A 14,561-nucleotide genomic window follows, 5' to 3' on the forward strand; every position below is an offset into this window, starting at 1 on the left:
CAGAATTGTCAATTTCATGCAAAAATTGAATGTGCAAAAGTATCTGCGTGAACTTGCGATATATTTTACATCCTTATTTGAGAACTGATATTAACTGGAAACAAAACAGGTAATAGAAAGAAAACTATTAAACTGTAGCACGTCGTTTACGTTTCTAAAGACAATAACGGGCTTTTAAAAAGACAAGAAAAGACACAAACTTCTATCAGACCCCGTTGTATCTTTGGGGCATAAATATTATGTTATAGCTATTTTTTGTCAATTTCACAATTTATAATTGTTCAATGATACTTTATGTGTCTTAAAATACGTCAAATAATAGGTATCCATTTTCATATCTAATTGCCTTTAAAGCGCTTTAGCAGATTCCCTATACCTCACTGGCAATAACTGAGACAATTAATTTGGCCATAAACTTCTTACAAAGAGGACCGTTGCTAAAATCTACTATCTGCTATTTCTTTATACGCATATAGAGCAGTTTAGCTCTAGCCCTATACTGAAGAAGACTTAAATCATAAACATCGATTTAAATATTTAATTCCTATGAAACACGATAGCCCCCTAGCCTTAGTCATCGCAGAACATGTTTGAGAGAGCGGAAATTAACTGGCATTATCTTCCAGGAATCGAGCTTATACACGTCTGTCAGAAGAAACCATTTATGTTCTCCTATGATGAAGAGTCAGAAGATTCCATTTATGTTCTCCTATAAAGAAGTGTTCATTTGTGCAAGTCATACAGAAGATTTTATTCATACATATCATTCATTAATTATTTTGAAAAACAGAAAACGTCTTTGTTTTGCCGCACAGTATCAGATTTAAGAGGGACGATTATCAGCAGAAATTCCTTAAAGACGTTTTTTCGTCATGAATTTCGTGCATTCCCGATAATATCCGCAGTGATCGAGCTTATAATATCCGCAGTGATCGAGCTTGCACGCTCAGATCTCTTAATATGACCAACATTATTTTACTTAAAGGCTTAACTTCATGCTAAATAAAAATAAATTTCTTCTTTTTCGATCAGAAGCTTGATTCGTAAAAATAATACACGTATCACATGAATAGTCACGATCTGTGTACTAAAAGTTCGAGCTTCAAAGCTCTGGGAAGCGTGGCCGGTGCCTTATTCACCAAACCGCCTAAATTCTGTCGCAAATTACTGATAAGTCCAACAGGGTTTTTCTGAAGAAGGTTCACTCTCGTGTAGTCGTTTTAAGCTGTATAAGGTATGTTGTTGAAACGATTCTTTCACATCATTGAACATTATCTAGGTTATATGGCGGTTTTCCAGCTTTTAAGGGTGGAGGATGACTCCAGGTGTCCAACTTGGAATTATTTCGGGAAATGACTGGCCACTGGGTGTGTATAAACAAATTATGAATATAATATAATGTGAAATAAGAACTTTTAACTGAATATCCTCAAACTTTTTTTTAACCATAACCAAACTTTTCAATACTTTTGAGCTATAGCTTCTGCCAAACTGATACCAGATTGATTTAATTTTCGTTCCTTTAATCGGCCTTTTAAAAACAAACAGATTCTTGGCAAAACTATTTAAACAGGCTTCCTTTAATTAAAATTTGTGAGGTGTGCAAAATGGCGTAATTATTTCTCAGCGCTCGATTATGAATCGTTTAGCTTCTGATAGAAATGTAAAACAGAAGAAAATTTAAAAGTGTTTCTGGGAGATAAATCTTCTAAGAAATGATATAAACATATTGTTTAGATGATTCATGACAGGTCTTGCGTTTTTTCTGTTGTGAATGAAAAGTATTTCAGCATTATTTTACAAAAACGTTATGAAAATACATTTATTAATATCTGTATTATGTAAACAATAATGTGTGATATTTCACCCAAGAATAACCAAAACAATTCAAGGACGGTTTCAAATTTTCCAAACAAAGTAATATTTACCTAACTCAACACAAGTGTTGCATCTTTGCACAGAATAAAAATGAAAAAAAAAAAAACAGCTTAAACATTAGCTTCGTAAGATTAAAAAATGCACTTATGGACATCTCTGTAAAGGGACCGCTCGGCCTCTAAAAACTACCAATTTCATTTCCAATTGATATTTGTGTCAATAAAGATCACATTCAAATAAAGACCTTTTTGGCGGCGGCGGGGCGGAGGACACCCATGTGTGGTCTTTAATTGCAGGTCTGACTATGTAGTTAATAGTACAAGTTATGAAATGATACGTGTGATTCTCTCTACTGTAAGTTTTCTACCAAAATACATAAGGCATGTCAGCAATTCCTTGTTAATTACCATCTGCTTCATTCTCTTTAATGTACATGCAAAAAAAAATGTAAAAAACATCTAAATAATGCAACATCTTTAATAGCATCTTTACAATGCACTTCAAATGAGAATCAGTGCTATAAAAATTCACACAAAAGCTTCAAGACTATAATCCCGACCATTTACTGTCATTTAGCGATATAAAGCCGTGCCCAATTTGCATAGTTGGTGGTAATCATATATATTTTCAAGCGAATTCTTGATCTTTGGGAAAATGTGCAGATTTAACGAGGGTTATAAATGTCACTCGTCAGCTTCAACTGACAGAAATGCTTTTTAGGCCGTCCTCTGCTGAGCCAGCGATTCCGAAAACTAAAATTAGGATGGAACAAACAAGTTTTACGACAAAGTTGTTCGCACAGTGACACCGTGATTTTTTTTTTTGCCGGGTGTAATTAAATTCGTATTTTGTTGACCATAAAACAAGAAAACAAAGAGCTTTTTGCAAAACTGATAGTGTTCTAATTATATGTTTTAATGTAATATCTCACAATTGTCTGGAATACGTGTCTTAGATGCCCTTTAACATCCAATATTTTTCAATTAATGTCTTTCTTCTCACAAAAACGTCCTATTTTGAAAGCGCCCGTTCGTGCATATTTCAAAAGAAGATTTTTTTCTAGTAATGAAGAAATGAGCCCCTTTCTTGGCAATAAATTGTCATCTTGCAAATTTGAGCGCCGTTCTGTGACTCATCCTAATATCTTGGCTCAGTTCAGATATTTTCCAAGTTCACAGGCCATTGTAACGTATTTAACAAAAATGGTGCCATGTTCAAAAAAAAAAGAAGAAAAAAACACAGAGGGTAGTGGGGATAATTATACGAATATTTCAATTTTTCATATTTAATTTAATTAACTGGTAAAAAATTACGGAGTTTGTTAAGACCACTCGTTTTAAAATGTGTGTTTGTTCAGCAGTATCATTCTGGCATGGACTAAAAGTCCTTTCTTATTTTATTAATATTTATAATAAAGAGGTAATGTTAAAAATCAAAAAGTTCTATCAAATTGGAAACCCAGTTTCTTAAAAAATTGAAACAAATGTAAATTTTAAAGTTAACAAAGAAAGGTCAAAAGAGGCTTGCCGAGTAATTCAGCTCTTCTTTACACAGACAGGCAACATCTTTATATAAGTATCATGGTCACATTGTGTTAGTGCTTTTGCTTTTGTGATTCTCTTACAACTTCTTATAAAACGACTACTATTCGGCTCCTTCAATGATGTTCACCACCACTAAACAACAGACATCAAAAGCCGCCATGAAGAATACATAACAGACCCGTATATCAAACAATTTCAAACTTATTCTGTGCACGCACATATAAATAATACAAAATTAAGTAAATTTCATCTCGCTGATAAGATCGCACATGGCAATCGGGACAAATTTTGTATTATTCCGCGGTAATTTGGTTATGGTTTATTTCTCTATTTGAGGCATGCTCTATTGGGATTATGGCGGAGAATAGCAGAATAGGTTCATGTTCGTATTATGGCGCCGGCTTTCTAACGTGTTACTCATATATCATACGCAGTACGTATAATCAAACGCTCTCCATGTCAAGTGAGATTTTTCGCACAGCCGTACATGGTGATAATTGAATCAAATAGATCTGGAACAGCTATGATATATGGAAGAGAAAAGATGATGGTTTATTATGCTCAAGGGTGTGCTATCTCGGACAATGCTGTCAAACTTTCCTTAATGAATAAATGCGAGGTTCTCCGAATCTTTAGTAATTTTGACATAAAGGAAACATTTGTCTTCATAAAGCAAGTTGTAATACTGTTTGATCAATAATCAACGGCGTTTACAGAAATTTTAAATAACATATTGTTATGCGAAATTAGGAGCTGTCTACTCTACTTGAAGTCCCTATCATGTTTAACCTTGGGGAAAAGACCATTCCCAGTAATTTAAAAAAAAAATGACGAATGGGAATTCTGGGTAGAAACTGCATAAACCGGAAGCTGAAATTGTTTACTACTTGGATATGCACAAACATGAAATTAATTAATACAGTAAATTAAAACAGTCGTGGTTTAAAGTTTAGTTATTGTAAATTTGTGAATAACGGTCTTTTAACGCTGCATTAAATAACACTCGATATCTATCCTCATTTTTTAGATTTTTAAAATCCGAAGAATTTCATCACAAATAAGACTTGAAAGGAATCAAAGAGTTCCATTCTAACGACGTTCTACAGAATCATGCGGCAATTTTCAATTAATGCCTATCTAATGGAAGAAGCCTTATTTGGCCATTTATTATCCAGTATCTTCCGGCATCTGACTTAAGAATACCTCACTCTTGGAGCTTCGTAATTACCGCCAATTTTCCATATATGAACTCGGATATGAACGTAAAGAAAATAGCACCCGCAGTCTCCGCGAGACATCGCGAGAAAATTAATGTTCGCTGTAACGTTAACGAGATTCTCGAGAAGTCACACGTTATTAGTGTTATATGATTTAGTTTTACAGCCGCCAGCATCACGTAAACAAATGAAGCAAAAAGTACTGTTTTAGACCTATTTTGGGCCGCATAAGAGCAGGTTTCATCCGATTTATTGCTTAACAGAAAGTTTCGCTTAGCAAATTGCTGCATCACGAGAACGCTTAGTGCCTTTTTACTGACATATTAAATCCACATCGAAGTAGACCCGCTTCCATGAAGTATTTTGGGATGCCACTTAAGAAACACCTTAATGTTGAATTTAAGAAACTCTTCTTATATGGTTTTACATACGTCTATTTATGTATCAAGGAAATACTTTAAGTAAAGACGAAATCAGTTGCTTTTAACTGTGTGACAGTGAACGATATTAATTAACTTTGCACGCCAATGAACGATAATGCGACAATATTCTAATCCCATTTGACATGTTCGCTCACAAAGTATATATCGCGATCTATAGACTCAGTCATGCTAAAAGTCGATTTCAGTTTACAAACTCGGAAGAGTAATTATTAACTAAGCAAAATTGAGAGATTGCTTTTACGCGATATTAGAATGAAAAACATTTGTGCGAATCAATGAACCTAAATGAAAGTTATATGTTGAAAAACACTTTCTGTATTACAAGCATGAACTTTTCAAGGTGTATCTGCCTCAATGGAAGGTATACACATTATCTAGACAAATGTCATTCTCTTGTACAAGACGATGGGTTCTTTAGTACAGGACGACGGGCTCTTCAGTGCAGAACGAATGGTTCTCTAGCTCTATAGTACAGGACGATGGATTCGACGTTCTCTAACACAGGACGATAGGTTATCTAGTACATGACGATGGATTCTACAGGACGATGGATTCGACTTTCTCTAACACAGGACGATAGGCTTTCTAGTACATGACGATGGATTCTACTGGACGATGGATTCGACTTTCTCTAACACAGGACGATAGGTTATCTAGTACAAGACGATGGATTCGACGTTCTCTAACACAGGACGATAGGTTACCTAGTACAGGACGATGGATTCGACTTTCTCTAACACAGGAAAATAGGTTATCTAGTACATGACGATGGATTCTACAGGACGATAGATTCTCTAGTACACGACGATAGGTTCTCTAACACAAGACGATGGATTCTGCAGTACAGGACGATGGATTCGACTTTCTCTAACACAGGACGATAGGTTATCTAGTACATGACGATGGATTCTACAGGACGATAGATTCTCTAATACAAGACGATGGATTCTGCAGTACAGGACGATGGATTCGACTTTCTCTAACACAGGACGATAGGTTATCTAGTACATGACGATGGATTCTACAAGACGATAGATTCTCTAGTACACGACGACAGATTCTCTAATACAAGACGATGGATTCTGCAGTACAGGACTATGGATTCTCTCGTACTAGACCGTATGTATTCTCTAGTACAGGACGATGGATTCTAGAAAACATCCTATACACTATGCCCCTATTATGTTTCTGCTCTACATGTCCAAGAAGAGTTACATTTCCTTGATAAAATTGCTTTATATGAACATATTAAATGATTTTAAGTATGCACAATTGTGGATAAAATATTATAACTACAATGTAGTTATGTTTGAGAAATATTATGGACTTTTGCACGCAATTCAAAGCTTTTAACTTCATACGTATATGTTTTGAAAAAAAGGCACTGTCTGTAAGGAATGTTCTAAAATATTACCGCTGTAGTTCCAAACTCTTAAAGTAACGTCATCTTTTCTTGTAAAAAGAATCGTACATGTATTCGGTCTATGAAGACGAAAATTACATAAAAGAAATGATTTGTTCCGGTAAGTTAATTTTCGAAGAATATCAACCCTAATATGTACTTTTTCCTTAAAGCGTATGATTTTTTTTCCTTTTAGGGTTACAACTCTATGGTATCAACTTGATTTATTTTTTGTCTCGTTTGATTTACAACTCTCCCACCAAATGGAACAATGTTCTGAAATAAGAAACTTTTCATTTTCTGTAGAGGAACAGCTGCCTCCTTAATTTACAGAAGAGAAAAAACTTCCGTAATTACATAATTGCAACGAATTGTCTGCGTTTTAAGCAAACAAAGCAATTACCCGGATGAGAATGGGAAAAGGTTTGTCTTAAATTCGAATGTGAAAGAAACGAAACCCAGAACTGCAATTTACATAGTAAATTTGCAGCGAAATGAAATTCTAATGAACTTTGTCGATTCAAGTGAAAATTTGCTCGAGGCTACGAATTATTTGAAATTAAAACAAAAGCGCCATATGTACGCAGACGGTGCTGGATGTGAGAACGCACTGCACAATACATTCAGACTTTTTTTTTTGGCGTCCGCCACGGATGCCCTCGGGGCAAAAATTTCACAAATTTTGTTCTTCATTTAATCAAATAAATTCGATAAAAAATTAATACGGCCTGTAATATTTAATCCTCTTTGAAGTTCAATCCCATGGGCTTCTGTCATGACATAACTAAAATACCATTGAAAAAGAAACAAAATTCCTGGGTACTGGTCATAAGAAGATTTCTTTACCTTTCCATTTCCAAAACGACCTTGAACTTCGACCTTTGTGATGACCATGAGTTTACCAAGATCGATTTGTAGATATTCGTAGGAGTTTTTGTCAACAAGTTGTTTCGGACACCAAGCGCCTCCGTTTTTCTCTGTTCTAATTCTGGAATTAGAATGAATATAACATATTTATATAATTTTGATGACATATCAGCATACACTCAGTTCCAAAAGAAAGTGTGCACTTAGTTTTCTGTTATTTTTTTCTCGGTTATTTTCATGAAAACTTATAATGTTTGGTACCAAAATTTAAATCAGTTCGTAAACAAATTGGTGTGCATTTTAGATTTTGAGTTATACCTGAGCGTTAGTGTATGAAAAAAAAATGAAACAAAAACGTCGGGGAAGTTTTTGAAATACTTAAACTTAAAAAGTGCACCCTTTCTTTTGGAACTGAGTATATGTATCAATGTGATTACAATAATTATGCTAACTCGCAATATAATCATGTTACAATCCTTTTTATCTTTGAGCTCCAAAAGTAACGCATTTGACCAATTTTGATGTAAATCATGGCTGTGTAAATCAAGAACCAACACAATCTAGTCAAAAGATGGACCTTAGGTGTAAATCTTGGACATATCCAATAGATTCTCCCGTATTGTTCCGTACCTTGGCTCTTAGGTTTAACAATTTTTTACATATATTTTTTTTTCCCATTTCTGCACTCCGCTTCACCCATTTGTACTTTATCCGTACATTTTATACTTTATTCATACAGTATTTCATGACTAGGGTTGGATACTAGACCTTAGGTGTAACCATTTTTGTAACTGACATTTTCTGGACATTATTCATTATATTTTTGGACTTTATTTAAACATTTTGACTTTATTCGTACATGGTTTTTGTTCTTGATTAAAAGAGACTTAATTCGTGCATTGTTTTTATACTTTAGACAAACAAAATTTCATTTAACCATCTTCAAAAAGAAAAGTAACCAGACTTGGGTACCTTGAAAAAAAAACTGCGTTGGGTTACATCCTTTTCAAGGATTTTTTTGTTTGAGTTTAACGTCGCATCGACACAATTATAGGTCATATGGCGACTTTCCAGCTTTGATGGTGGAAGAAGACCCCCAGGTGCCCCTCCGTGCATTATTTCATCGCGAGCAGGCACAGTGATTTGAAGTCAGCGACCTTAACCACTCGGCCACGGAGGTCCCTCTTTTACGAAGAAGAAATAATCATATTATTAAATGTCTGCCAGAGGAGACATAATGTTGTTTTATTCGTGCCGAAGAAATAAAATATTCATTGTTGAGATGTAAAGTATTCATTTTGCAACTGTAAAATTATGCATTCGTCTGATTTAATATCTGTCTTTAGTGAATAAAGTGTACAGGACTTAATCATGCCAATCTCATCCAGTTTTACAATTGTCTGGTCATTGATCAACCCGGAGAGACACTGACAGGAGCTCATCAGAGTGAATCTTCCTGACATACCGTAACTGTCAACATCCAATATACTGTCGAATATCTGATAGATTTCCCTCACAATATGGCCCATAGGAGTTTTTCATCAAACAATAATCTCTACTCTACAGTTTGATTGACGGGTTTTCAATCACCAAACAATTCCCAACAATATTAACAATAGCTTCGCGCACATCTTTTCGCCAAATCTTGCCGCTTCTATAATACCGCGGTAAAAGGAAATTGAATCAAAGTTAGTAATTATGCCTCACACACGTATCGATCGTATAAGATAGAAGTGAAGACTTTGCAAATATTTCTGCGACATTCTCGCTGTCTCGAGATCAATACCAAGGTTTTATAATCAAAATAAAACGAAGGGCAAGCTGGCAGAATGTTCTGTTCAGAAAATCTCATTAAAAAACAAAGCGCTCTGGATAATGATTTAACTTTAAAGCCTTAGGTCGGAATTTTATACTTGTTCTTTTAACCCGTTCCTTTTACACGGATTCCTTTGGTACGCTGTTTCATGGTTTCGTTTTATATTGTCTAATGCTTAATGATGAATTTCTACATATAAGATAGGGCACCTAACCGTGTTTACTGAATATAATGCTAAAATCCTAAACAATCGAACGTGTATGGCCAACGCACGACAACATCGTGCAAATTGTTTCTAAGCCAAAAGGAAATGGGTCGACTGAACGTTTAAACAGCATCGTCTCTCTAATGAAATAAACGATAATCGAGTAAAAGAATTTGTTGCGTTCATAACTCGTTTCTGTTCCACAACAATGTCATACTGATGACCTTTCAGGGGTAAGTCTCTGCACCTCGCACATTCAGCAAAACAAATCAGATAGTCGATTCTCTCATGGAATTCTTATCAAATTACCCCAAGCAGAAAGTATGGGAAAATGCATTTTCCAGTGATTTTAGGCTTGCCTAAGTAAATTGTTTAATATCTGGTATAAAACTACTAACGCAAATAATGGATTCAATGTGTTTCAAATGCTTCAAATTTGTTTTTATAAAGCTTTTAGAAAAGCAGGGTGATTGGTAGTAGAACTTATGTGTTTCTAACGGTTATTTCTGGTTAATATATAGAACATTCTCCCTGCTTACTGTAATTTAATAAACTACTTCCATTTACAACAACAAAAAATCAATCACTGAAAAAGAATATAAGAGAATAACGTGCTACAAATGAGAACAGGAAAAACATTTCATTAAAGATCGATTGGTTAAGTAGCTAGATTCCACGGAAAAATCCTCTGAACAGGCTTTCTAAATTACGCTGGTCAAATCCCTGACAGCGTACGTTTAAATAGAATGACAGTAAAGTTGGTAGGCAGTTGGTAGTTGGTAGTTGAACATTCAAATAACCAACTACTTACTAGTTGCCAGTTGGTTATTCAAAATGTATAAGCAAGTCTGATTACGTTTTAAAACATAATGATAAAAAATTGTTTTAATCCATGTTTTGTTCTTTAATATTAATCTTCATTTCTTAAAATGCATTCAGCAGTCTCAAAAAGTACCTTGAGAGCCAGTTGCCAATTCGCGATATGTTTCAGAAAAGCTTTTTTTCAGTCACAAATGGATAAAATTATTCCATATGACATTTTGTATCGTTTTTCATATCAATATCTGACACTTTCAACATAAAGATCAGTCTTGGAAACACTAAGGAGAGCCAGTTGCCAAATCGCGTGCGAATAACCAACTGCCTACTGGTAGGCAGTTGGTTATTCGACATTTTACATACAGTCAGTGTTTTGGTAGAACATGATAAAAAATTTATTCTAACCCTTGTTTTGTTATTGTTTTATGTTAGTGTTTATTATTTTAAATGCACTCAACAGTCTCAAAATGCACCAGGAGAGCCAGTTGCCAATTCGCGATATGTTTCAGAAAAGCCTTTTTTTCAGACACATATGAATAAAATAATTCAATTTTACATATATTTTGTTCTTTCGTATCAATATCCGACACTTTCAACGTATAGATCCGTCTTGGAAACAATCAGGAGAGCCAGTTGCCAATTCGCGTGCGAATAACCAACTGCCTTCTGGTAGGCAGTTGGTTATTCAACATTTTACAGACAGTCATTGTTTTGGTAGAACATGATAAAATATTCATTCTAACCCTTGTTTTGTTGTTGTTTTATGTTAGTATTTATATTTTTAAATGCATTCAACAGTCTCAAAATGCACCAGGAGAGCCAGTTGCCAATTCGCGATATGTTTCAGAAAAGCCTTTTTTTCAGACACATATGAATAAAATAATTCAATTTTACATATATTTTGTTCTTTTGTATCATTACCCGACACTTTCAACGTACAGGTCCGTCTTGGAAACAATCAGGAGAGCCAGTTGCCAATTCGCGTGCGAATAACCAACTGCCTACTGGTAGGCAGTTGGTTATTCAACATTTTATAGACAGTCATTGTTTTGGTCGACAATGATAAAGAAATCAGTCTAGTCCTTGTTTCGTTCTTTAATGTTAATATTTATTCCTTTAAATGCATTCAACAGTCTAAAAATGCACCAGGAGAGCCAGTTGCCAATTCGCGATATGTTTCAGAAAAGCCGATTTTTCCAGACACATATGAATAAAATAATTCAATTTTACATATATTTTGTTCTTTCGTATCGATTTCCGACACTTTCAACGTATAGGTCCGTCTTGGAAACATTCAAGAGAGCCAGTTGCATATTCTAGTGCGAATAACCAACTGGTCATTCGGCATTTTACTGACAGTCATTGTTTTGGTCGAAAATGATAAAAAAAAAATCTAGTCCTTGTTTCGTTTTTTGATGTTAATATGTATTCCTTTAAATGCATTCAACAGTCTCAAAATGCACCAGGAGAGCCAGTTGCCAATTCGCGATATGTTTCAGAAAAGCCGATTTTTCAGACACATATGATAAAATAATTCAAATTTACATCTATTTTGTTCTTTCGTATCAATATCCGACACTTTCAACGTATAGATCCGTCTTGGAAACCATCAGGAGAGCCAGTTGCCAATTCGCGTGCGAATAACCAACTGCCTACTGGTAGGCAGTTGGTTATTCAACATTTTACAGACTGTCATAGTTTTGGTCGAAAATGATACAAAAAATCAGTCTAGTCCTTGTTTCGTTCTTTAATGTTAATATTTATTCCTTCAAATGCATTCAACAGTCTAAAAATGCACCAGGAGAGCCACCCTTACAGAAGCAAGCCTCTGTGGCGTACATGCTGCGTATTTGCTGTGTATATGCCGCGAACACAGTAGTACGCCAGAGGAGTACATTTTACATACACCGCATGCCGCGTACATGCCGTGTACTATTTCGACGAGTACACAGCATGTACGCAGGAGGTCACTAGTACACTTCAAGTACGCAGCACAGACTCTGAAAATTTAAGGAGTACACTGCATGTACGCAGGAGGGACTTGTACAAGAAAATAGTACACTGCATGTACACCGCAGATACTTTGAAATTTGTGCAGTACACTTCATATACGCGGGAAAGACTTGTACAATTTCTTTTGGCATTTATACTTAGTTTTTTTTTTATAAGTTAAAGTCTGAAGTAAACTTCATATACGCGGGAGGGACTTCATGCAGGAAGGATTTGTACATTTTTTTTTTTTTGGAAGCAAGAACTCGATTTCTGAGTAACTTTTATCTTAATAGCATAGAATAGTTCAGATTACCGGTATTCTGAACAATAAAAATTTGCCAAACTATTTGCAATGTTCATTTGTGAAGCTTACATCTTAGTGATTTCTGAGCTGCACCTTGCATGCAGTGTAAAAATATATTCTTTTTCGTTTTGAATTAATCCTAGAGCTTTCTAACTTGGATAATTGAAAAGCCTTATTTGAACTTCGTTGCATTACATTTTGTAATACATGAAATAATTACCAAGATAATGCCTCAACAGTGCCCGAATGAGAAGAATTAATAGCTCTCACTGTTATTTGAATATTCTTAAGCAAAACACCACTCTATCATGTTTTATAAAGGCTTTAATGCTCATTATGTTAACTCATTAAGGCCTCACCAAATTAAAGTTGTTCATCGGATTTGCCGCTCGTATATTTTCAGAACGTTTTTGGCTGATTGCGCTTGCCCCATTGAAAAAAATCAATCCAATATTTTTTGGTGCGCTACTTTTTACGGACGTAAAAGTGTATAAATGCTTATATAATTCCAGTCCTAGATTGTTCTCAGATGGATTTTAATCAAAATAAATACATACTACGCACACATCATCTATAATAAATCATAACACTTATATTTAGTTGCATTAAAGTTGTTTCCCCTTGATGCAGTTACGCCATTTTCTTCAAATGTTTACCAAATTACATGCTACAAAAATTGATTTATTTCATTGAAAAGTGGATGGAGAAGAGCATACTAATTTATTTGATAACATCAATCTACATTATTTTGGTAAGGGTAAATACTTATTGATGCATGTCACTTATCTTTTTTCTGTTTTTTTCTGTCCAAATGATCAGCATTTGCATACGAAAGTTGGTGGGGTAAGGAATTTACATTTTCACAGCAGTTTCGCCACAAGAGTACACAGCATGTATGCAGCAGGAGTACACAGCATGTACGCCGCAGGACTCGGGCCAGGAGTACACAGCATGTACGCCGCAGGAGTACACAGCATGTACACCGCAGGAGTACACAGCATGTACGCCGCAGGGGTAGTACACCGCAGGCTCATTTGCATGTCAAATGTGTATGTGCCGCGTACATGCTGCGTACTATTTCTCGCATACTAAATTCCTCCAGCGTACATCCTGTGTACTATGTAGTCCACAGCATGTACGCAGCAAGTAGTACGCGGCAGAGCTCATTTGCATGTCAAAAGTGTACTACAAACGTACTATCGGTGTATGTGCGGTGTATATCCTGCGTACTATTGATTTCAGTACACTTCATGTACGCATCATATACGCTGTATGTACACAGCAAGAGTACGCAGCAGGCCTTTTTCTTCTGTAAGGGCAGTTGCCAATTCGCGATATGTTTCAGAAAAGCCGATTTTTCAGACACATACGCATAAAATAATTCAATTTTACATATATTTTGTTCTTTCATATCGATTTCCAACACTTTCAACGTATAGGTCCGTCTTGGAAACATTCAAGAGAGCCAGTTGCCAATTCGCGTGCGAATAACCAACTGCCTACTGGTAGGCACTTGGTTATTCAACATTTTACAGACGTTATTTTTGGCCCAAAAGAAAAAATAAATCAGTCTGTCCTTGTTTCGTTCTTTAATGTTAACTTTTTTCCCTTTTAATGCATTCAACATTAAAAAATGCCCCAGGAGAGCATTCCCAATTCGCGTATGTTTCAAAAAAAACCCGTTTTTTCAGACACATATAAAAAAATAATTTCCTTTTTACAATATTTCGTTTTTTTGTATAAATACACGACACTTTCAACGTTGGTCAGTCTTGGAAAAAATCGGGGGCCCTTTCCAATTCGCGTGCGAATAACCAACGCCTATGGTAGCAGTTTGTTATTCAACATTTTACAGACGTCTAGTTTTTGGTCGAAAAAATAAAAAAAAAAAATCTTCCTTTTTTTCGTTCTTTAATGTTAACATTTATAATTTTAAAAATGCATTCAACATCAAAAATGCACCAGGAGACCAGTTCCCAATTCGCGATAGTTTCAGAAAAGCCGTTTTTTCAGACACATACCAAAAAATAATTCAATTTTACATATTTTTTTTCTTTCATATCGATTTCCAACA

At 35.1% G+C, this 14,561-nt stretch overlaps 1 protein-coding gene across 4 annotated transcripts in view; it reads right to left on the bottom strand.

Annotated features, from left to right (window-relative positions):
• LOC123552095 (discoidin domain-containing receptor 2-like) overlaps positions 1 to 14,561 on the bottom strand; it is a 108,687-nt gene that overhangs the window by 21,437 nt on the left and 72,689 nt on the right. For all 4 annotated transcript variants that reach the window (XM_045341503.2, XM_045341489.2, XM_045341496.2 and 1 more), the window contains exon 3: positions 7,331 to 7,472. In XM_045341503.2, the coding sequence (XP_045197438.2) occupies positions 7,331 to 7,472 (142 nt within the window). The remainder of the gene's footprint in view (positions 1 to 7,330; positions 7,473 to 14,561) is intronic.

This window comes from Mercenaria mercenaria, chromosome 15, assembly GCF_021730395.1.
Source record: "Mercenaria mercenaria strain notata chromosome 15, MADL_Memer_1, whole genome shotgun sequence".
Taxonomy (NCBI): Eukaryota; Metazoa; Mollusca; class Bivalvia; order Venerida; family Veneridae; genus Mercenaria; species Mercenaria mercenaria.